The sequence below is a fragment of the Echinops telfairi genome, unplaced genomic scaffold (assembly GCF_000313985.2).
Source record: "Echinops telfairi isolate 266 unplaced genomic scaffold, ASM31398v2 ScPeMD7_7424;HRSCAF=8462, whole genome shotgun sequence".
In the NCBI taxonomy this organism is placed as follows: domain Eukaryota; kingdom Metazoa; phylum Chordata; class Mammalia; order Afrosoricida; family Tenrecidae; genus Echinops; species Echinops telfairi.
In genome coordinates this window covers 41,615,745-41,641,551 of record NW_022111324.1, presented here as the reverse complement: position 1 = coordinate 41,641,551, position 25,807 = coordinate 41,615,745, and the positions used below count along the sequence as shown (strand labels likewise).

General features: G+C 37.9%; 1 protein-coding gene across 1 annotated transcript in view; it reads left to right on the top strand.

Moving 5' to 3' along the window:
• The window catches only part of DENND1B (DENN domain containing 1B), a 224,582-nt gene that overhangs the window by 172,327 nt on the left and 26,448 nt on the right, over positions 1 to 25,807 (top strand). The window contains exons 16-19 of the mRNA XM_045298174.1: positions 6,155 to 6,195; positions 8,424 to 8,492; positions 15,540 to 15,596; positions 16,363 to 16,470. Of these exons, the coding sequence (XP_045154109.1) occupies positions 6,155 to 6,195; positions 8,424 to 8,492; positions 15,540 to 15,596; positions 16,363 to 16,470 (275 nt within the window). The remainder of the gene's footprint in view (positions 1 to 6,154; positions 6,196 to 8,423; positions 8,493 to 15,539; positions 15,597 to 16,362; positions 16,471 to 25,807) is intronic.

Genomic DNA, 25,807 nt, shown 5'->3' with positions numbered 1-25,807 from the left:
TTGCCTCTTAGTTCTTTCCTCTATTTCCTTTTACTTTCCTCTTGTCCTACTATCATGCTCACTCTTCAATGGGTTTCAGTAATTCCTCTTGGTTATATTGCCCTTGATCAAGCCTTACCAGGCCTCCTACACCCTCCTTGCCATCGATTTTGGATCACTTATTCTTCCCTTGTCCCTGGGTTTGTTAACACCCACTTCCTTTTCCCTGTCTCTTGGTGAATTCTTCTGATGAACACAGGTGTTTTATCTTCAGTACATCCCACTTGTCAATTTGTGACTCCTCTGTATTTGTGTCCTTCCCTGTTTCTGATAGCCTATGTATTCCCTGTGCCAAAGTTCTCAGGTTTGTCCCAATTCCCTTATTAATGGCCCTGTTATTCTGGGGTTTTACCTCAAGGTCTGTGATTCAGCTTGAGTTTATTCTAGTGCATGGAATGAGGTAAGGGTCATGCTTCATTTTTCTGCAGGTTGATATCCATTTTTCCCAGCATCACTTATTGAGGATGCTATATGCTTCCCATTTGATATTTTTGGGCCCTTATCAAAAATCAGTTGTCTGTATGCTGATTTTTTATTTCTGAGTTTTCAGTTACTTTCCATTGGTGTATCTGTCATTATACCAGTACCACAATGTTTTGACCACTGTTGCTGTATAGTAGGTGCTAAAGTCAGGTAAAGCAAGCCCTCCCACTTTGTCCTTGTTCTTGAGGAGTTCTCTGCTAATTCTGGGCTTACTTCATCCAGTTTTAATCCCCTGATTATACCCTGGGTCATCTTGTTTCCTCGCTGTTGTGTTTGCTAATTCCATTCATCTTTCTTTCCTAGTCCTCTGTCCTTGGGTAAACACTTGGTTAAATGATCTAACAATGTGTGTGTGTGTGTCTTCTTTTGTCTTCGGTTGTAGAACTGAAGGGTGACAGACGGTCATAGTCTTGGGGATCCCGTTATTCAACTTTAACCCTCAAAGGGAAAGTAATACAAGAAATATGTAAAGGCAGGAATATCCCTAGAAGTTAAAAATATGAGTTAGAAAAAGGAAAAGCACAAAGAGTGATCTGTGAAAAATGTATGTATGAATACTGCATAGTTAGGAACATGATTATTTTTCATAGGAAACTTTTTCCTGTTTCAAATAAAACCATTTGTTATATTCACAACAAATTGTCTAAACTTTGGAAGAGGAACATTTCAGATCCTCTGCACTAATAGTGTTTGTTTCTTTGTCCTTTGCAATTAATCTGGTCAGTCTGTCATTTATTTCTTTTTCATTTTTAAAAACCAACTTAGGTACCAAGGAAATTTAAAGAATTAGTAAATGATAATTAGTTTTTAGTGTATTATTTTTCTGGGATCATTAAATAGGTTAGCCCATTTACTTTTTTAAGATAAATCGCAGTAAATTGCTAACATTGGTATAGACTCTGGCATTTGTAAGAGAAAATCCACATGAGGAGCGAAGTCTTGGGAAAGAAAGTCTGCACATGCGGAGCAAAGATATTTTGACCTGGAGTGTGAGAAAACGTTCTTTAATTACTAAAAACAGTGCTAAGAATTTCCTTAATAATGCTTTTACTTCCATAATTCACTTTTTTTTAAAGAAGGACTTAGAAATTGTTTTGGCACTTAAATTCACTATTTAGGAGAAAAATAGTCATATGGTTTTTAAGTATCACCAAAGAATAGCTCGCTTGTCATAAATTTTGTTGGAATATAAAACTTAGATCTTAAAAGGAATAAATTTGAAGAGTCAACCTTTAAAGATTACTTTGCAGGAATGGACTTAAATTGTAGCGTATATTTTACTATTGCTTTAAGTAATCTATTCTTTGACTGTATGTTTGTCCCTATAGCAATAATTGTAGATTACTCTTATTATTGTTTATTCTCATCCAGGGCTGTCCCTTTACAAAATATCTGCTCTGAGTAGCCCTTTTTACTTTTCAACTTCCTTAGGAAATGATGACAGAAAAATTTGTCTAGTTTAAATGCTCTGTCTTATAGTCTTACAGTAAATTTCATATTTGAAGGAATAATGAATCAGGAAATAAAAGTACTGTATTTAAAGTGTTTATAATGATAACAACTTACATTTATTTGCACAACTGCAAAATCTCACTTAATTTCTTGACTGCTGCTTCCAGGAGCATTGATTGTGGATCCAAGCAAGATGAAACCCTCGACAATTTCAGTCTTATCTCCATTTTTTGTGGTGATGTCTGCTACTCCAGTTGCAAGGGTCTTTGTGTGTTTTCCATTGAGTTGTAATCCATGCTGATACCTTCAGTCCTTGATTTTCATCAGCAACTGCCTCCGGTCCTTGCTTTCAGCAACCAATATTGTGTTCTCTGCGTATCAGATTGTTAACATGCTTACCTCCAGTCTTGATGTCATATTCTTCTTCATATATTTCAGATTTTCAGATTATTTCCTCAGAATACAGATTGAATAAGTATGGTGAAAGGATGCATCCCTCGTGCACACCTTTCCTGATTTTAAGCCATGAAGTATTGCCTTGTTTTGTTTTTATGAAGTTTCAATTTTCATAGAGCCATACTTTGTGAATTGTACCTTCCACTTTCTCATGGGTGTTTACAGCTTTCCTTTTGTCTTTTTTCCCTTCTCACTTTGAGTCTGCAACATCAGCAAGTGGTCTTAAAGCTTGAGTCCCTCTGTGTCGTTAGGTTCAAGTCTGCTTTGAGGAGGCAGCTCTTCTCCAGTTGCACCTTCCACAGGAGGCGCTATATCCTGGCACCACTCCTGCTGTTATTTAGAAGGTTGTCAGTGGCTAATACCTCAAAAAATAGAGAGCCCATTCTTTCACGAACTATTTTAGAATAGAAAATTACAGTTCAAATATAAAGGGGATTAAAAATATTCATGGAAAATCGAATTAAAGGAAAAGGAATTTTTCCAGGAACTTTTTGAAGGCCCCTCATATCCAAGTAAAAGCATTTTGTGACCTGCCAGTTACTATTAGTTGGAATTGGCTTTATGGTAGTGAGTTTGATTTGACAATTATTTTGTTCATCTTAATTCTAAATAATGGACTCTGACCTCTTTACAATTGCTCTAATGTTTTATGATAGCTGTAGGCTTTAGGCTTCAGAGGGTTAAACATACTTTGCTTTCTGGATCAATACATATAAATTGATGTCTACTTATGCTTTCTTAGATTTGGGGGCAAATAATGAAAATAAAACAGTTTTAAGAATGCTTTGGAAAAATTATTATGTCCTAAATATGTGATTCAAATTTATTCATTTTAATAACAAGATAAAAACTTATGAACTGATGAAACTTTTAAATAGAGAGGTAAAAAATGGTGAACAAGTTAGGTGAGGACAGTTTAAAAAAATTGTTGTTCTTAATAAAATCTCCTTGTGAAATACATTCATAGAGTAACTTTGAATATCTCATCATTTCAGATGAGAAATAAAATTTTAAAAATTCCATTAGGCCAGAAGTCTTTAGAGAAATTGTTAAGTAGTGTGCTTTCAAAAATGGAGGCTATCTTGCCTGTTATTTGTATGTTAGGAAAACAGCTTTAACAGATTATAGGTAGTTCCAGACTGTGTATCTGCATTACCGCAAACCATACTTACAACAGCCCTTTTGAGGGACTCTGGGAAGTACATCTTTTCATTCGTGATATTTACAATGTTACAATGTGTGTTTTGCTGATGTTAGCATTCTCAGGTGTAATGTTCCTCATCCCCCAAAGCAAATAAAGATCAGATTCTTGTTCCTGGTAATACAAGGCAATAGCAACGACAACAAAAAGGAGGCATTCATCTTATATCAGAATCAACTTTGGACCACTCCTTGTCAGAGCAGAACTCCATCATAACTTAGGGACCATTGATAGTGCTTTCAGATCTGGGAACAGTTTTCCTGATGTTGAGTACACACATACCTTGGTGACATTGAAAGTTTGGTTTCAGACTACTACAAAAGTAAAATATAGCAATACAACAAATTTTGACTTTTTTTTTGTTTTCAGATGCCTATAAAAAGGCATGTTTATATTATATTGTTGTCTATTAAGTGTGGATAGCATTATGAGAAACTTTGTGATATATGAATTACTAAACCATGATAGTCACACAAAATGAGCATATGCTATTGGAAAAATTCTGATAGCCTTGCTCTGGACACAGGGTTGCCTAAAACCTTCCATCTGTAAAGTTCCAGAAAGCAAAGAACAATACAATAAGGTATGCCTGAAGAGGGGTGCAGATGCAATAGTGGAAGGTAACCTTTGGGGCCTTGATGCACTGCCTCAGTTTTGTAGGAACACAAGAGGTAATGCATTCTTTAAAATTAACTCCATCATTTGTTTGGAGAACACAGTCTGACTTCGTGGTTGTTTGTGTTTCCTGGATAGTTGTGAGTAGTCAATGGGCATTTTTTTCTTTTTAAAATCATTGTATTGGGGACTCGTACAACGCTCATCACAATCCATCCATTGTTCATCGTGTCAAGCACATTTGTACATTTGTTGCCAGCAACATTCTCAAAACATTTGCTTTGTACTTGAGCCCTTGGTATCACCTCCTCACTTTTCCCCCTCTCTCATGAACCCTTGATAATTTATAAATTATTATTGATTTGTCATATTTTACACTGTCCGCTGTCTCCCTTCACCCACGGGCATTTGTTTCTTATTGTGACTTGTGCCCTTATGATTTGGAGAGTTTTAAAGCTTTGAAGCAAGCAAGAAGGCAGCTTAATCTAACTGAAATTGGTTTATATAAAACATTTCTTTGGATGAGGTGTTTTCCTTTTCCTTTTCACCATTTAACACCATCTTTCTGACTAAATTATCAATCGTATTTATAATGGAATATGCCGTTTCACAATTTTAATATAACGTTCTGTCAGCATTTGAGCTAACAACTGTGAGATGAGCATGGTGGCCTGGTGGGTAACCATTGGACGAATGGCTGCCACGCCAGTGGCTCAAACCTACCACCTACTTGGAGGAGAAAGACGAGGCTGTCTGTTCCTATAAAACGTATTGCCTCAGATACCCTAAGCATAGATGTACTCTGCCTTTCAGGGTTACTGTGAGTCAGAGTGGACTGGATGCTAGTGAGTAATTCAACTAAACTATATTGTGGTGGCACCCTGGCCTAAGCATTGGCCCGCTAACTTAAAGGCTGGTGGGTGGTTCAACAAGCTGACCCTGAAAGGAAGATGAGTCAGTCTGCTTCCGTAAGATTTGCAGCCTCTGGAACCCTGAGGAGCCGTTCTCCTCTGCCATGTAGGGTCAGAATAAGGGGCAGTTAATTCGATGGCAGTGGGTCTGGTTTTAAAATAACGATCATGCTGTGTCACTTCAGATTTCCTTGCATATCTTTCAGGCGTACAGATTTATAACTAGAAAATAGTGTCGGTACTCTAGCTTAAATTTAATGACATTAAAGTTAAATTATCTATTAATGCATACTGTAATTTAACAAAGAAATATTTTCTGCAAGATTTTGTACATTTCTAAATAAACTTTTAAAAATTTCACCTTGTGCTTGGCTCAAACATTAATGGCTGAATAATAAACAAACACATTTCTGTATTGATACAGCTGCCATCTGTTTCATTTATCTAATTTTATTTTAAAATAAAATATATGATATTCCATGTTTGGTAGTTATTAATTGAGATATATGAGTGATGTAAGTCTCACAAGTTGATTAAGAAAGCATGTCTACCAATAAGTTTTATGTAGGATCCTTGTTCTCTTCAGTACTCTCTATTTTGATAAAATACTACATTAAAAGGAAACTACTTGAACAAAAGAGGCAAACTTTGTAAAATGTAACATTGATAAGAAACATTGAAATATTAATCTAAAATGCATAGGAATTTTTCCCTTAGAAGTTAATATTAAAATGAAAGGAGATAGACTATTTAATTACAATAAATTCATAAGTGAGTAAAGAGAAAATGATTCTTCTTAAAAGTGATAATTACTGTGCTCATAACAATTAGAGCAATTTAGAAGTTATTATAGTGCCTTGTTTTTGCACAGTATTGCAGATAAGTAAGCTACATCTAATATGCTGGTAATAATCATTCTTAATGAATTTTGATTTATGGATTCATTTTTAGTAAAATAATCCTAGTATCTTTTTTCTTTTTTTAAAATATATTACAGGGAATCCGAGGTCATATCAACAATGGGTGCATACAGTCAAGGTAATTATAAGTGTTCAAAATTTGTTCTTTTACTCTAGTACATACTAGCATATGTGGAGAAATGTTCCTTAAACATATGCTGTGAAAACGTTTGCATTTTTGAAATGTGTGCATCCTTTCAGATTTAAACATTTTTATTGTACACAGATAATTTGTTGATGTTCATAAAGATAATTTTAAAATGAAAATTTTCCCCTTAGAGAGAAATGGTTTTTAGTGGAAAAGCAAATTTATACTGTCATCTTACACAGTTGCCCTTCTGTATCTGCAGCTCCTCATCTACAGGTTCAACCTGCTGGTGGGAGGGAGGAGCAATCAGATATCTAAACAACCTCTCAACGCTTAAGAAGGCGTTTAAATTTTAGCTTACATACCATTTACGTTGTATTGAGTACTATAGAGATGATTTAAATTATACAGGAGAATGTGCGATCGGTTATACACAAATACTGCACCACTTTATTTGGGAGACTTGACTATCGGCAGTTTACATCTACATGTAGGTGTGAAGGAAGCAGTTTATGCTTCGGAACCAATCTCTGTAGTTACTGAGGATGATGTATTGTATTCCTGAGCAAGAAACTAGGTAGTGTAGTAGGACCTAATGGAAGTTTTATTATTTCTAGTGAGTGATCTTCTAAATTACAATTTTATTCCATAATATCAAAACAATCAATAAAATGATTTTAAATCTTCTTTCAAATATATACTGATTATGTTCAGACTTGCCAAAACTGCACAGGTGAACTTTTTGGAAGCCTTATGTGTTTATAAACAAGGTTCTTCTTCTTCTTCATTTTGTTGTTGTTGTTTTTAAGGGGATAGGGACTCTCGTTTGTAATTTCCCTTACTGATTCTGAACATCCTAAGCCCAGACTCTTGCAGCCCTGGGCCACAGGTGCAGTGCAGGCATGGAAGCTGACTACATGGCTCTGGATGTAGGCTCTTGGGCTTTGCTGGGCAGGCGGGCAGTAATGGGGAGGGGGGTGTTGGGGGGGGCCCTCCTGGTGCTCAGGGGGATGGAGTAGTGCATCAGGCTCACTTCCCTGCTCACTTCCTCTCACTGGACTCCTGCCTTCTCAACCTGGTTGTTGTTGCAGCCTCTGCCCATTGCTGTGACCTGCTGCCCACTCCAGTAGCAACAGTGGCAGTGAGCTTGATTCTTTGTAGGTTCCCATAAGATTTTAAAGTAGTGCTCAGTGCCCAAATCATATAACATCGTGTTTCGTGTACATTAAGCAACACAAATCTATGCTGATGTATGCAGTCATGTGCATCATAATGCCCATGTGGGTAACTTTCACCTGAATATATGTCCATGGGCCTACAATGTTGTGTTAAGAGTCCAGAAATCCTAATCAGGGTATGAGACATAGAGGATTTAATCTCAAACACACACAAAATTTTTCCAAACTATTAAAGGTCACACACAAGTCCACTGAAAGGTACAAAGTAAACAGAAATGAGAGGGGGATCTACAGAGGGCGTTCCACCCTGTCTTAGGGTCGCCACGGGTCAGAACTGAGTCAATGGCAATGAGTGTTTGAGTTGGGGTTTATTTATAGCAGACGTGGAGAAATTACTAGTTATATGGATTGAAGACCAAAGACAAAAATGACATTAACAGTCACTCCTAAGCCACAATGCTTGTTCAAGGAGCTTAAAGCAAAAGCAGGAGCAGACTACAATATCGTTTAGTGCTAGCTCTGGGTGATTGAAGTGCTCCAAACACCATTATTTTGCTGCATAAGGAGACTGAGTGGTGACTCTGTGAGTTTTGATGAAAAAGCAGAAAATTATATGGCTTTGGGTGTAGGCTCTTGGGCTACACCCAAGAAAGTTGCCAAAGTCTTATATAAATTCAATGTTTTCTCAAAGTCCAAATCATATAATGTCCTATTTAGAACGTATTGTGAGTATTAAGCAGCACATAGCTCTCTATATCTGAAGATACCAAACATGAAATCATTTTGCAGAGCTGTATTTTCCTTGTGAGAAGAGTTCTTTCTCAATACTCTTAGTAATGCTTTGTGGAATTACGTGTCTTAGTAATGCAAAGTGGAATTGCGTGTCTTAGTAATAATTTGTGGAATTCTGTGTTTTAGTAATACACAGGGGAATTCTATGTTTTAGTTATACAAAGTGGAATTACGTGTCTTAGTGATACTTTGTGGAATTCCATGTCTTAGTAATACAATGTGGAATTCTGTGGCTGTTTTTCTTTGCAGAAAGGAGGCGCACTGTTCAACACAGCAATGACCAAAGCAACTCCTGCTGTGAGGACAGCATATAAATTTGTAAGTTTTCTTCTTTTGGTAAAATGACACAGTTTTCTACATGATAGATATGTAACTTAGGATGTTTTCTAATTTTCTTTCAAATTGCCTCATATTTCAGTTTACAGTTAATATTGAGCAAAAAGAAATCACTGGTTAAAATTACATCATTGGCTAGAGAGGATATTTCTTTTCTTTTTTTTTTTAAAATCATTTTATTAGGGTCTCATACAACTCTCATCACAATCCACACATACATCAATTGTGTGAAGCGCATTTGTACATTCATTGCCCTCATCATTCTCAAAACATTTCCTTTCTACTCAAGCCCCCGGCACCAGGTCCTCATTTTTCCCCTCCCACCCTTCTCCCCCTCCCCCACGTGCCCTTGATAATTTATAAATTGTTATTTTGTCATATCTAGCCCTGTCTGACGTCTCCCTCCACCTACTCCTCGGTTCTCCTTCCCCTAGGGAGGAGGTCACATATAGTTCCTTGTAATCGGTTCCCTCTTTCCTACCCACTCTCCCTCTACCCTCCCTGTTTCGCCACTCACACCACTGGTCCTGTAGGGCTCATCCACCCTGGATTCCCTGTATTTTCAGCTCCCATCTGTACCAGTATACCTCCTCTGGTCCATCCAGACTTGCAAGGTAGAATTCGTGTCATGATAGTGGGAGTGGGAAGGAAACATTTAGGAACTAGAGGAAAGTTGTATTTTTCATTGTTGCTACATCGCACCCTAACTGGCTCATCTCCTCCTCGAGACCCCGCTGCAAAGGGATCTCCAGTGGCCTACTAATGGGCTTTGGGTCTCCATTCCGCATCCCCCCGTCATTCACTATGGTAAGATTTTTTGTTCTGATGACGCCTTATACCTGATCCCTTCGACACCTCGTGATTGCACAGGCTGGTGTGCTTCTTCCATGTGGGCTTTGGTGCTTCTAGGCTAGATGGCCACTTGTTTGGCTTTAAGCCTTTAAGACCCTAGACGCTATATCTTTTGGTAGGCAGGCACCGTCAGCTTTCTTCACCGCCTTTGCTTATGTTCACATTTTTCTTCAACAATCGTGTTGGGAAGGTGCGCATCCTGGAATGCCAATTTAATAGAACAATGTGTTCCTGCATTGAGTAAGTGCTTGAGTGGAGGCCCAATGTCCATCTGCTGCCTTAATACTAAACCTATAATATATGCACGTAGATCTGTTTCCCCACACTCTTATATAAATATATTTACATATGTATACATTCCAGTCTTATAACCTCTATACATACCCTTTATCCCCTAGTTCTTTCCTCTATTTACCTTTACTTTCCTCTTGTCCCACTATCATGCTCAGCCTTCCTTTGGGTTTCAGTGATTTCTCTAGGTTACATTGCCCTTGCTTAATCCCTACCAGGTCTCTCACACCCTCCTTGACACTGTTTTTGGATCACTTGTTGCTCCCCTGTCCCTGGGTTGATCAGCACCATCTCCTTACCCCCGCCTCCCCCTCTCCCATGTCCCCCTGGAACCATTGGTCCAGTTGTTTTCTTCGCCAGACTATTCATCCAGCCTATCTTATCTAGATAGATCTGTAGAGATAATAATATGCATCAAAAACCAAGCCATGACAAGATAGGCGATCAGTGAGAACACATCGATGGCAACAAAAAAGTTAACCAATATCCCATAGAAGAATAAATTAATTAAAAGAAAACAATTTTTAAGCAGAAAGAAAAACCTATATATAGATCAAGGTCTGATTTTTGATCTCTAGGCGTGTCCTTCAGTCAGGACCGATGGGGTACCATGTTCTGACCCCAGAGTCTGTCCTTTGTACTCCCTTGGGGGCTCTCTGCTCTGCTCCCACGGTTGCTCTGCCGCACGCTTTCAGTGGTTTGCCTCGGTGTCTCAGGGTCAGTCTGAGTCAGTCCAGACACAGTCTCCAGTGTTGTCCCCCTTAGAGCCCGGGGCCATCAAGGGATGGCGTGTCTTGTGGTGGGATCAGCCATATTGTCCACTCTGTCCATTGGCTGTTCAGAACGGGGATGTCGTCCTCCAGGCCTGGTGCGTCAGGATGCTCTCCACTCTCTTCCTCCCCCTAAGTGCTCCCATTTGCTCTGGTCAGACATGCCCCTCTCTCAGAGCTGCAGCTTCACTGCCGTCCTCTCAAGTAAATTCTTCTGTGGGGAGGGGCAGTTGTCCACGAAGCTGGCATGGGGGCTGAGCCCTTAGACCCCTCCGCTGGCTCCCCACTCCTTCCCCACAAGCTGCATTCATCTGGCACTGGCTTAAATCTGGTCCCTCTTTCCCTGTGAAGACACAAACAATACCCTTCCCTTGGGTGGTCAGTGTCCTATTCTCCAGTCACATATCCCTTTTTTTTTTTCCTTTCCCGTGTTCCCTCCCCTCCCCTTTGTGGTTGGCTACCCTATGTACCCCTGGATTTGGTCTGGCACCTGCCATACTACCTGAACCTTGCCCTTAGAGTGTTTGTATACTACTGTAGCTTTTTCCTTGTGCTTCTTTTGCATTTACCTTTCTGTTCTTTCTTTTATATATATATACATATATATATATAAACTTACCTTTTGTGCTTGGCTTACTTCGCTTAGCATTATTTCCTCCAGTTCTTCCCATGTGGCGATATGCTTCATGCATTCATCGCTGCTTTTTAGTGATGCATAGTACTCCATTGTATGTATGTACCACAGTTTTTTAATCCATTCGTCTGTTATTCTCACCCATACTCTTCCACAAAAGCACAAAGATAAAGCAAACATTTTCAAACTCTCATTGGTTATTTATAACTTTATCCTTCTAATCAGTTGAATATGCTATTTCAGATCCTGTTCATCAAAGCAGCAAAATGTTCCTAAATTAAGAATTCTCTCTGTGGAGAATTATTCTTGCAAATAATGTAAAATAAATAGCTTCAAGACATACTCAATCACTTTTAAGATCTAATCTTGAGATCATTGTCCTATATGTTGTACCTAAACTTGACTTTCCAAAATGGCATATATTCTTTTTTTAAAAATTTCCATATTGAATGATACAAAACATAATTATTTATTGAGGGAAATACAAGTAGAACATTACAACGAGACTTTAACAGACTGATAGCACCACAGATTGGCAAGCACTCTTTTTCAACACTGGTACTCTCATATTGTCAGTAGTTAAAGGTCCCCATATCAGGTGTCTTAGAAATTCTGCTCATGAGAGAAATAAAACCTATGCTCATACAAAGACTTTTCTATAGATAATCATAGCAGCTGTAATCATAATAGCCTCAAACTGAAAATAACTCATAGCCCTCAAAAGGTGAGTGTGACAATTAGGTTTCTTGTGCCAACCTGGAGAATGGCGTATAGTCTGAAGTTCTTCCTTAGGCCATATATTTCTTCAAACAATATTCCTAATTTCTATGGCATAGGCATAACAATATTTTCCTTTCTTTTCTGTAGCTAATGTATTTTAAAAAATCAAGGACACTGTTTTTACCTGTATTTCAATTATTAAACAAAACACTCAAGTTTCTATCACGAACTAGGTATTTTACTGTGAATAAAAAAAATAAGACGTACAATCCAAAGGTCCCTTATTCTCAAGGGAGTATGTGGGGGGGAGACTTCGTACATACTTTGGACAAGTGATCAGGAGAGACCAGTCCCTGGCAAAGGACTCCATGCTGGTAAAGTAGAGGGTGCGTGGGAAAGAGAAAGACCCTCAGGAGCTGGATTGACTCTGTCTGCAACAGTGGGCTCAAACATGGCAGTTGGGAGGCTGGCACAGGACTGGGCAGTGTTTCATCCTGTTGTGCCTCCGGGTCACTGTGCGTCAAAACCGAATGGCCACCCGACCTAACAACAAGCCCTTGCTTTTGTGTTTCTGTCCCTGTTGGGCTGTCGTGTGCTTTGAACTGATTAGTACATCTAGAAGTACTGATCAGTATGTGCCGATGTAAACAATGTTTCATAACCAGATTTTCCCCCATGGATACAGTAGCCATTAAAAAAACTTGAGTTGGCCTGTGTAATTTCTCACAAATTTATGGAAAACAGTACAGTGAAGTGCATACCTGATGTGGCAAAAAGATTTTCTAAGCAAACTTTCTTAAGTCTGCATTTTAAATTCTCACACAAAACCATTTTCTTGGTGTTTTTCTGTAGAGATTCCTTGAACACTGGCAAGTTTCAATCTGTTTTGATCCAGTTTGGTAAATTGAAAAGGTAAAGAGAACCTGTGCTCCACATTAGTCATGAAACAGTCAAAGGGAAACTAGAGAAGAGGTATTTAAATGAATCAGTACGCAGATTATAGAATGATGGGTGAAGTCAACACCAGACTCAACTACATACACTAAGGAGCATCTGAAAAGATTCGTGTGAATCAGAAAGGTTTTGATAGTAGAGATGGTTACATAAGCTGAATTGTACTTCAGTTGTGAGCAAAAGGTGTTGTTGTTAGGTACCATCGAGTCAGTTCTGACCCTGCACGAACCTGCATTCTCTTCACAATTGTTCCTGTGTTTTAGCTCATTGTATCAATCCCTCCGCTTGGAGGCCTTCCCTCCTCCACTGCCCCTCTACTTTACCAAACATGGTGTCCTTCTCCAGGGACTGGTCTCTATCGACAACATGTCCAAAGTACGTAAGGCGAAATCTCCCCATTCTTTCCTCTGGCTGTGCTTCTTCCAAGACAGAGGAGTTTGTTCGATTAGCAGGCCATTGGACTTTGAATATTCTTCTGCAGCACCACAATTCAAATGCAATAGTAGCTACATACAAATCCTAGAAGGTAGGAATGAAAGTATTTTCTCTTGGTAATGATTTTATTTTATCTCACTGAAATGTAGAGATTAATACAGGCTCTAGTCAGTAACTGGGAGCCATGGTGGCATCATGGGTGGCCTGTTGGCCTGCAAACTGCAAGGTCAGGACTTTGAGGGAAAGACGAAATTTTCTACTGTAAAGATGGACAGTCAGAAACCCACAAGCACAGTTCCACTCTGTTCTCTAGGGCCACCGTGAGTCAGAGTCAACTGGATGACAGTGAGTTTTTGTTTTTTAAGTAAAAAGGGATTTAAAAAAAAATAGCAGTAGCTTTATGAAGAAAATCATGAATATAAAAATGTGTTATTGACTGCAAAGAACCATGGAAAGTGTTATTTGACCTTTCAGATTGTTTTTTATGATGTGTAAGATGTAATGGTTTTGTCTAATTTACACTAAAAATAATTGTTCAGTTTAATTTTTTATATTTCTCAAGGAGGTACCATATGCCAAATACTTTGGTGTGTACTACGGATAGTAATAGAGATATAAGATCTTCCCCTCAAGAAGCGTGGGAAGGAAGGACATGACTCTTTCTGGACGCAGCTTGAGAAAAGTAGGTGGTCCGTAGAAGCAGCAAGGACTTGCAGTTAGGTCTTGAGTGCATCCCGTTAGTTTTTATGTCTTCCGGATGAAGCTCGTCTCATGGCTGTGGATTTTATGCCAAACATAGAAGCCCACTTGCATGGAGTAGAATTACTCAATAGGGGTGCCGAGGCAGAAAATCTTTAGGGAAGTAGAAAGCCTCATGTTTTCCCACTGAGTGACTGGTAGAATTGAACTGCTTCTCTACCACTTAACACTCCAGCAATTCATACCCTGTGCCAAAAGGCATACATTCAGTCCATTTATTTTTAAATAACCTTAGTTTCTCTCTTCTGAGGTGGAAAGGAATTTGACTTTGGAATCAAATGTACCTGAGGTTTGAATCATGATTGTATGGACTGATCCTCTTTAAGCCACTTTCCCCATTTTCCTTTGCACAATGGAGCAATAATAATACTAACTTTATTATTTATTTATCACAACATCTAGCTTTATAAGGATGTTGTACTACCACGCAAGATCCAACACATAATCATATACTTAGTGTGGTAGGCTGGGTCGACTAGAGAAACAAATCCGGAGACACTCATGCATGTATAAAAAAGAGCTTTATATCAAGAAGTAATTATATATCGAGAAAACATCCCATCCCTGTCAAGCTCAAGTCCAGAAGTCCCTCTTCAGATTCATGCAGCCACTTGCAGTGATGCAGAATTCAGGAATATCACAGGTTGGTGGGTGCAAAGTCATGTGGATCCAATGGCAGCGGACGTATCACAGGTCTCTGGCACCAATCAGGGTCAGCCAGAAGGAAGGTGCAAGCAGAGAGGGCAGGAGAGCTTCCCAGGGCTTCTTATGAGAAGGCCATGCCCACAAGGAGGCACCATCAGGCAGTGATCTGGTTGACAGATTGAATACCACCCCTACATTTTATGTATGTTCAAGTTGACATGAAGTTATGTAACTACCACACTGAGAAAAAATAACAAAATGTGAATTCCCTTTCTAGTTTTAACTCTGACTACTTTGAGTTGGAATTTCCAAGGAACAAAGGTTCAGGCCTCCATGAAAGCCACCACCACCCACCCCAGTAGCCATTCGTTCAGCTGTTCCCTGCAGGGCTCGAGCAGGGTCTGAGACGCGATTGCTGGAGTCAGAGTCCCTGTGAATCTTAGGGTAGCCTTTAAATTGTTGACTGACTTAATTTCTACTCTACTAGGCTGATGCGAAACAAACCATTAGGAGGATTTTGCTAATAAAAATTAATCTGCCTATAAATTCACTTTAATAAGATTTTGCAAAGTTGTCTGAATTTCTTCAAGTCCAAACTTTGTGGGGATAACCAGCTGCTACAAAGTGCTTTCTGTTCTTTGCCCTGAGCTTGTCCGTTTCACACACAGTCTGGTGCTGGTAAGCTGGGTGACGCCCTTTATGCCCTTTATTGTTTAGTAGGCAAAATAGGCTGAATGTTACCCTGTGCATCTGTAGTTAATATTTTTATTTATAAACTAGCCACATTTTCAGCAACTAATTTAGATGTAATAGGAAGTGGTACAGTGTTCCTGAAAATACATTCTACTTTGTTCTTTTCCTAACTGATTTGAATAGTTAGCAATTTTCATGAAATGTGATCTCAGGTCCTTCTTCTTTAAATAGCAGTAGTGCCGTGCTGAGCCAGACACTTGTATTATAATTTTCTAGGCGAAAAATCATGCAAAGCAGGGGATAAAGGAAGTGAAGAGTAAGCTAAAACACAAGGTACGTCATATTCTTCATTTTATTCTATCATGATCCTTCCATTAGTATGAAGCTTATACTTTACAAATCACATGCGATTTATGTTTTTAATGACTTTTGAAATATGCTTAGCCCTTTGTTCATGAATGTATTTTTCATAACAAGCCCTCTGGCAACTCTGCCATTCTATATGCATCTCCTGAATAATCTCTTTATTGTTTGCATATTTCATCACAGAACTACAGAGCTTTTCAAAGGCACTTTAACAGGATGTATGTTTTCATAAACTTGATTGCCTTGATATCACAATTGAAGTGCTTGCTTCAAGCTGAGAATTTTGGGGGGGAAAGTCTTGTGTAGAATTGAGCTAGGAGTCCAGTTGTTTAGTTTTCTTGGGTTTTCAAATAGTAGTTGCTTTAAATTGAAGTGTACAAGAGCGTACATGAGCATTTGCCTCAGCGAATTTTGTGTGAATCTTTTATGTATTGAGTGTATTTGATTTGATTACATTTATCTATGCAGAGAATAAGGATGACTTAATATTTCCCCTGTATAAAATGATTTTCATGAAAATTTTATCCCAATTATTCAAAATACTGAGAACTTATTTTGGAAATTAATAGTTCATTTTATTTTTAAAAAGACATTTACTTTAGTAGACTCCTTAAACTTATACTTGAAATATTATTTTATGTGTGTCTGTCAGATGGTATGCATATTAATCATGTAACTGTAGTAATAAAAATAGTATTTTAAAACAAGTGCTTGGATATTTCTTCATGTGTAGGAAAATGAAGAAGATTATGGGGCCTGCTCTGGTTCTGTCCAATACACCCCGGTGTACACGTTGCACAGTGAAAAGGGAGAACCCCTAGAAAAGCGTAAGCTTGCCCAGGTAAGATGGCTTCTCGTCCGCAGGGCCACATTCTCTTAGTTGATATCATGCTCGGCCAGATAGGCTCATTATGGGTCGGAATCCACCAGGCAGTAGACAGTGCCACCACTGCATTCTGTAGGGACAGTTTTGGACCCTTCATTTTTTGGCGTGTGATAAGAAAACCTGCATTTTGGTACAGGAGTGGGAAGTAGGTGGCATGCAGGCTGATGGTAAGAGAATGGGGCTGCAGGTTTCATTAGGACATCTCCTCAGAGAGCTTACTACTCGGGCTGGAGAGAGGAAGGTGGGGGTTGGGGGCCGAGAAAGGGAGAGATGTGTGCTGGTTGTAGAATGTGACTGGGCACGATGATGGACAGGTCATTGCAGGTTTCCTTCACTACCAAAATATAAAATCTATACATGGGAATGTGACTGTCACAATAAACCATGGAAATTAGAAGAGGGGGTAATATGTGTCTGTATTTTTCTAAATACTTTATTTTCTACAAATGTTTGAAGTTTTCGCTTATCTCAGAATACTGTTACACCATGGGAAAATGCCGTAGGTATCTCTGAGTTTGCATGAGTAAACACACCTTGTATAAACCAAGGTCGTTTCATGTGGCCTTAGAAAACTTGGTTTTAACAAGAATTCTGGAGTGGATTTTGGAAACAAAATTCCAGAATGAAAAGACGCTATAGCATTTTATTTGTTACAGACCCCTGAGTTTGCAAAGGAGGAAGTCAATTGATCACATCACTTGCCCTTGAGTCTTGCAACTAGTTAGTGGTAGATAGAGGGGATGGAGAATAAATCTTTTATGTTCAACTGGCTGTCTGGAAAGGAGTCAAATGGCCGTAAATAAGAAGATCCCCCAAGTGGCTTTAAGCAGGAGACCAGTGAGTCTATACTACGACCCTACCTAAGACTGAATGGGATCGCTTTGGCACCTCGTGATCACACAGGCTGGTGTGCTTCTTCCAGGTGGGTTTAGTTGCTTCTGAGCTAGAAGGCTGCTTGTTTACCTTCAAGCTTTTAAGACCCCAGACACTATATCTTTTGATAGCCGGGCACCATCAGCTTTCTTCACCACATTTACTTATGTACCCATTTGTCTTCAGTGATCGGATGGGGGAGGTGAGCATCATGGAATGCCACTTTAATAGAACAAAGTATTCCTGCATTGAGCAAGTACTTGAGTGGAGGCCCAATGTCCATCTGCTACCTTAATACTAAACCTAGAATATATGTACATAAATCTATTTCCCCACCATCATATATAAATGTATGTACACATGTACATGCATTTATTTAGACCTCTATAAGTGTTCTTTGCCTCCTAGCTCTTTCCTCTATTTCCTTTGACTTTCCTCTTGTCCCACTATCATGCTGAGCCTTCATTTGGGTTTCAGTAATTCCTCTTGGTTACATTACCCTTGGTCACGCCCCTCCTATTTCATATACTACAGAAAAACAACCCCCCCCAAAAAAAACCCACAAGAAAACCAAACTATCAATAATAATGAAATAAAACAAAGAAAAACCTCCATCAAGAAAAAAGCTGAAAATATTCAAAACTAGAAGACATTGAAAGTGAGTCAGAGGAAGTAATAACATCTTGGTGGTGAATGCTGATTGGCCTTAAAAAAAGCCCTTCAATGCAATAAGTATTATGTGAATTGTAGAAACCTTTTTTTTTTTTTGGTGCCACTACCTTAACTGCTGTTATTAATTTATAACCTAATGAAGGCTTTGCTATCAATTTGTCTGGTTTTTTGTACCATCACAGTATATTTAATTGTCTATCTGTTTTTAAGTGTTAACATCTTAAACATTTCATCAAACGTGTCTTGCCTTAATCCTGGAGTCTTCTGGTTATATTTAGCTTGAAGAACAGATTTTTACGTGATAGAAAAAAGGCGGGGGAATCTTTGTTTCCCATATGATTCTATAAGATAAGAAGACAATGTTTAAATTGGAAAGTACCTTTGCCAAATATGATTTTTAAGTTAAGAATATTGTCAACTCTTCATACTTAAATTTCTAAGTCTTTCTTTCATTTAACATGATGTAACATTTTTATGATAATTTAATTCTAAAGTATACTACAGATTGTCTTCTGTTCACTCTTAAGAGATGTGAATTCGGAGAAAGAATAATGTATTAGGTTACTGAAAGCTCTACAAGCCAGTTGATTGTGTTTATTGTGTACTTATACTGAATCTATAAGGCTATTATTTCTTATAATACCATGAATTCATTTAGATTCACTAATTATGATTTTACACTTTTCAGATGGACATAACAAAAATGTTGACACAAGCAGGAAGTAAGAGAAGCAGGACTTATTGTATTAAGAGATCTAATAGGCTTTTCTGATTTGTTATAAAGGAATTTATTTAGTATTTTAAGTAGATACTATTAAGTATTATTAAAATACTCATGCATTCATATTTTTATTTTATAACCTAATGCTATTTATTATATTATAATGTTTTTTATTCTGTTGAAGTTTGACTGTTTAGATTCATATATTCACTTACCAAATATTTGGTTCTGCGACCTTTCCTTGCTACATTCCACTCAAATTATCCAGTGTTTCAGGATCCATATTTTTGTGTTGAAGAGACTCTGGTAAGACCACCAATGAAGGGAAGACTGCCATCTATGGGTTGCCATTACCTGATTATGTAAACTAATAAGCAGACTCTTCATTCCTGACCTCCTTTGCTTTCAAGACTTTGCCCAGGGCTCCAGTGTTGGTCTCCATACTCCTGAGTTTCTTAGCCCTTTCTCTCCACTCCCCTATTTAGCTCTAAAAGTAGTTTATATTCCACTAATCATCTGAGTCGTCCCTTAAAGTCATTTCTTTATACCTGTCTTACTGTCCTCTCTGCGTGTCTGCCCACTGTGCCGTCTGTACACTGGCTTTTCCCACCTCCCCTGCCCCTGACTGAAAGCTAACTGGTCTTCAGTTTAAGCAGCCACTAAAAATGAGCTGAAACTCTTGAATCAAAAATCCACATTTCTTATGGAAGAATGTAATCCTTCCACTTTTATTAGATATTAATTTTGATTCCATCAACTCTAGCCAAAGAAGAAGGTAGAGGACCATGTCCCCAAGGGAGTAGCGGGAACAGGGGAAGCTTATCTCAGAGAAGGGCCTTAAACAGCTGCGACAGTATCTGAACCAATACCTACTTTGTCACAGAAACGTACTTGATTCACACTTTGGTTTTCACTTGATCTTGCTGATTTTATTTTTTTAATCCAAGTCTGTTATGGGATACAGAAAGCTGATGCTAGAACCATCCTTGATCATTTTGATTTATGGTAATTGCCAGAATAAGAACTCTTATTCCCAATAATTAGAAGATTTGGGCATATTATGATTTTCAATTGAATGGGCAACTATTTCAAAGAACAGTTATCACTTGTCGGACTTTTGGCTAAGAGCCAGTGTAGTATCAAGGAACAGTTCACTATGTGTGGTTAATGGCAGGGTCTGGATAGCAATACATATGTCAGAGGCACTAATATTTGTTTATGTTTTATCTCGTTCCAAAATAATTTAACAACTTCAAAGAAAATAATGAAGTTTAAAGTTAAGTTAGATAAGGCTCAAGATAGATAAAATGAGTGTGAGAAGAAGCTGTTAAGATGCATTCTCTTACTCAGCAGCAACTCAAATGAGTATAAAAATGCCGCAGAGTGAAAAAAGCACTTGCTCAGGAGGTGCACAGACCCTCGGGAACGAGACTTGGGGCTCAATGTTGCAGCCCCCTAGATGGAGTCAGTGCCTCAGGTGCTCACCGTTTACTGGCAGCACCATAGAGAGGCAAGTGGAGACACTGATCTCTAGTTCATGATTTTCCTCTGGTGGCCTCTTTTGAGTATCTCCTCCTTTTTGTGATACTCAGATTCATTCATCACCTCTCTCAAAACCTGCCTAAGTTCCTAGGTGCAGTCTTAGTGCTGCACAAAAGAGTTGTATCATTTTAACAAAAACAAAGCAACGGCAAAGAATGGACTGTAGATGGAAATAAACTTAGAACATACGCTTTTCATCCTCATGTAAAGATCACTAAACTAGCAGAGTAACATTATTCTCTTGGGTTAAAATCACACTCTCAGGAATGCCTCAAAAGGAGCCATGGTCCAGGAGCCAACGTATAATAACCAAACTCTTCTGAAGATTAGCCAGATGGTGAGTTTCATTACGTAGAGCAATATTCCCTAAGGATTGGTGGTCCAGAGAACTTCGATGTCCTTATTATTATTTTCCAAACGTCTAATGTTAGAGAGTTAAAATCATGGAGAAGTAGACCAGAACAGCCTTGGACAGTTCTTCCCAAGAAAGAAGGGAGGCATAGGTAGTTTCTTGTTATCTGTGGACATGGTTGTGTATATTTGTGCACATGGTTCATGTAAAACTCCCAAGAATTAAAAAAAAAACCCAACTACTATCCATATTTTTCAGATTTATAACTAAAGGGTCAAACAGATTTTTTAAAACATCTCCAAAGTCCTATAGGTCACCAGTAAGCAGAATAGGTATTCAAAATCAGACAAATTGATTCCAGAACTGTGGTGCTTGGCCACTCTACTCGGGTGCCTTCCTGAGGGGTTGAGTGCTTATATATAGAAGAAGGCCATCAAAGACAAGAGCATGCAATCTACAGGCAGCCAGACCTTGATTTGGGGGAAAAGTACTAGTGTTCATCATTGAGCAAAAACATACTGCCTTCAAACCTTGCTTTGTTCATTTGTAAGATGATAATCACAATACATGTCATTTTTCCTGTGTTGCTGTAGGCATTGTGGCTAATACATATATTAAATTCTGCTACATAATCATTATTCAATTATTGGTAGATATGCACATACACATATACACATACATTATGCTTCAGATATTTTACAGCAGCAGCAGCATCTGATGTTCTCTCTTGGTAGTTACTACCTGGAGTCACTCATGAACTAAAGTAGTGGAACCCCCCAAATGACCTGTCTCCATTCAAAGTATGGATAGCTTAGATTCTAGTATGTGGCTTAGAGAAATATATATACAGCCTGTTGTATAGAAATATCTCTTGATTTACAAGACCTCAGCTATATGGTTTTATTGTCAATAACGTTACCTAAATAAGAAAGGTATACTTGGCCCAGGCTGGGCCTAGCTCTGCAGATTATCTATTTCAGAAGTCTGATCTCAGCTGTATAAAGGAGTCCCCTCTGAATGGGTAGCCCTCTCAACAAAAATGATGCATTGAGATTATGGTCATTTGAATTTCAAGAAGATATTTTAAAGCTAAATAGAATATTTAGGATTTGGGAACCATAGACTAGAACAACAATCTAAGCGTGTCTTGTTTTAAACTTAACTTGTTTTAAACTTAACTTTTAATTTTGAAATTGATTGTGAGCTTATAATCCACCCTCAACAAATAGTAATTTGTGTGCTGGTCTGCTAATTAGCATGGTTATTTCCCATTTTTTTGATGAGGCTTAAATAAATGTTAAGGGTGCCGCCACAGAGATCTCCCAATTAGGCCTCACATTTGTAAAACCCAACCCTTTCCCTTTTGTGGGAAGATGACAGTTCCAGCGTCAGCCCCAGCCTAACAGGACTCCAGGGACAGGATCCTCCTCGGGTTGAATCGAAAACAGGGCCAGTGGTCCAGGGAGAATACTGCCACTGGTCATGCCGAGCAGTTTTAATCCTGTGCCCTTGCTTCTTTCATCAATCTTATTTTCGAATACTGAAGACCTAATTAAATGATCACTGTTTAGATCATTAAGTCTATTGTCCAAATTGGGTAGTGAAATACCTTTAAAAATTCACACTGCGCTGTTTCTTCTCCAAGGGTTAGAACTTCCTTTAAATAATAGATAAAATTTATATAAACCTAAGGTTCTGTCCCCTCTCTCATAATAGTAACCATTCTTAGTCTAAGCAATTATAATGTATATGTGTCCGGGTGTCTGCGCAGCACATACCCACAGGCACGCACTCACACACTCACACCAGCTAGACTAGTGAACAAGCAGAGAGCTGTAGCTGTACTTCAAGTCGACATTAACAGATGGATGGCCCTAAGCAAGGCAGAACCACCGCCACAAAACCTAGTATAAGTGGAAGACTGAAGCATGGTATTGTTAAATCCTATTAAAACCCTGGCACACACATCACGTTTAACCACTTCATGTCTGGGACGAATTGCAATCCAGCCTATCCAATTAATTATGCAAAACCTGTATCAGGAAATATGAATGGGAGGCTGTTTTTCCATTTATAACATAGTATAAAGAAATCTGTGTGCCCGTTGATAAACATACTTGGAATGTCATCAAGACTCTAACCCAAATACACTAATTGCAAATAAAAAGATGTTTGATAGTGTTTAATAGTCATAATTGCTATTAATAAGACCAAGTGCTATTAAATTAATGATCTTTCTATATATACATCATTTTTTTCATTCTTTTGCAAACCATCAGTTTGAGAGATGAATAAAGTTATCTCTTAAATGAACAAATAAAGGAGGTGGTTTAACAATGAAATATAATCTTTGTAATTTTCCTTTTACCTATCACACAAGGTGATATGCAGACTTAAAAAATAAAACCTAGCTATTGGAAACCTTGTGTATTTAATGGTTCGTAAATCATTCTAATGGATTTGTGGACTATCGCACAACAGCTATGAGCTCACTTTATAACTGATGAGTAATGTCCTTTCATCTTTAAAGAACGTTCTCAGAGGTTGTACATACCTTTTGGCATGCAATGACGTGCAAGTCAGACATTTCAAAGCCAGGTTCAGGGTAAGTGTGGGGATTTAGGAGAATTCCCAATATATTAATGTCTTTAAGAAAAACATGAACAACTAGAGGGCTTATGTCTTACAGATTATAAAACTCTTATTTTTAAATGTTGCAAACAAAATGAAGCCTTTGTAAAATTTATAAGAAAATATAGCTTAGATTTTCTAAAGTACATACTTTGCCAGGATAATAAATGATGGTTTGTTCAAAATGTTCTAGTACAATGTGGTCTATAGTATTATGTTTATGACATATTCTGTGTGTGAAATTTGGGAATAAAGTGATTTTACTTAAAGATGTTAATACTCAGATGCTACAGTAGATTGTAGCATACTTGCTAGGATCCCTGGGAAATACAGTCCCGTTAAATAGCTTCACTCTCTGGAACAGGAAAGAAATAGCACAATCACTGTTTTTGGTGGGAACTACCACTTCTTCTGGCCCAGAAAAGGTGATTGTAAGTTACAGGTAATTGTGTAAAACATATAATTATGGCCTGAAAAGGTGTATGTGTTTGTGTGAATGTGTGTGTGTGTGTGTGTGTGTGTGTGTGTGTGTGTGTGGTGGTGGAATAGGAGGCTGAGTATACATTTTATAAAATAATAGAAATAAATTTAACCCAAACCATAAATTTTGATAAAAACACATAAATTTTGTATTTTTAGCACTTAAAAAAATTGGGCTCAATATGAAGAACACCATTATGATCAAGCTGAAATGTTGGATTAAAGTGATAAGGAAATCTGTTAGAAAACTTCAAATGGTAACTTTTTAAAAAATAAGTTAAATTAGTATGTACCTATTAACAGACACCTTTGTAAAAAAAAAAATACTACCTAAGTGGAAACCTGTTTAGTAACATTCAATCCATTCTTTTATATAGGATATAGTTAATCTAATTTAAACCAGTCAGTATTAATAAGATTTTTATTTTAAGTCCACTTTAAAAAGCATGAGTACCATGTTGTTCATTTGAAATCAAGCTATTTTCTCTGCTAAAAATTAAATTAGTTTCCAACATGTCTATTTTTATTATGGTTAAATCTATGGGGTTGGGGGGTGGGGCTGGGGGAAGCAATATGGATTACAAGAGTGCCCTCTAGTGGAAATTATATAATACTTTCTTGCCATGAAAGGATAAGGCAACAGGACAAATTTGTAGCACCTTTCAATGTAATCTTTTTAGAAACACAATAGAATATGCATTCCCATAAAATTGTTACAGAATATTATTCTATTAGATATATTATTCAAAATTAACTTCTCCTTTCGGTAACTTTGAGTCGGATTAAAAAAAAGTTTAGTTCTATTACAATACCGACCCCCAAAACAAACTCTTTGACAATGGATTTCTACTTAATGACTCTATACCTAGGTTATTTATTATAAGATATAATGAGAGATGCTCTAATTTTTGTGAATATTCTTAGTATATTGCTTGCGATGTTTTTAAGTTGATCTGCACCCTTTTAAGGATAGAATGACACTTTTCAGATTTATTGCCATAAGTAGCTATGTGATTTATTACAAAATCCTGAAACAAAAAGGCACTGATGTTTTCCATTTAGTAAATGTAATGAATATTAACATTCTTGATTTACATCTGTAGTCATGGCATTGGTATTTTCCCTCACTACTTTCTGTCCTGTTTTAACCTTGTGAAGTTTTTTTTTCTGTTACCATTTTAATTATTCTAAATGATCTTGATGAAATCAATAATAGCTCTCTATTCCAAAGTATTTATTTTAAAATAGACAAATCCGTATTTATCCCCAAGTACCGTAGGGAAAATAAATGGCTGTTTTCCTCCTATTTTGTGTATGCACCTCTTGTTTGTACTGTTGGTGAGAGCTCAACGCTAGTGTGATGAAAGAACCAGCCTTTCCTTTACAGGGCTACTGCTGCTGCCTGTTAGTGTCCCCTGGGAGAGACTATGTCCCCGATAGATGGCACTACGGGAGGAGCATAATGCAATCTTATGAAAGTTTGAATGAGATGTATCTAGTCTGCACACTGCTATATAGCTTAGTCATTTAGCCTGTACTACCATACCAATTAGAAAAGTAGGGAGTACTATGCTGGGAATCTGCTCAAGAAGCTGTTAATGGTTTTGCTAACATCTCAGTGTAATATTTGCCTTTCATGGATGTCCGTTCCCTCTTTGCCTTTATCAATATCTTTGACATTATAAGAAATGCTTTTGAAGAACTGTCATCTATTGTAAAATAACTATTTATTTATTTTTAAAAATCATTTTATTAGGGGGCTCACACAACTCATCACAATCCATACATACATCAACTGTGTAAAGCTCACCCGCACATCCATTGCCCTCATCATTCCCAAAACATCTGCTCTCCACCCAAAACATCTAATCTCCAACCAAGCCCCTGGCATCAACTCCTCATTTTACCCCTCCCTCCCGGCTACCCTCCCTCAGGTCAGGATCCCTTGATAATTTATAAATTTATTACTTTATCACATCTTACACTGCCCAATGTCTCCCTTCACCCACTTTTCTGTTGTC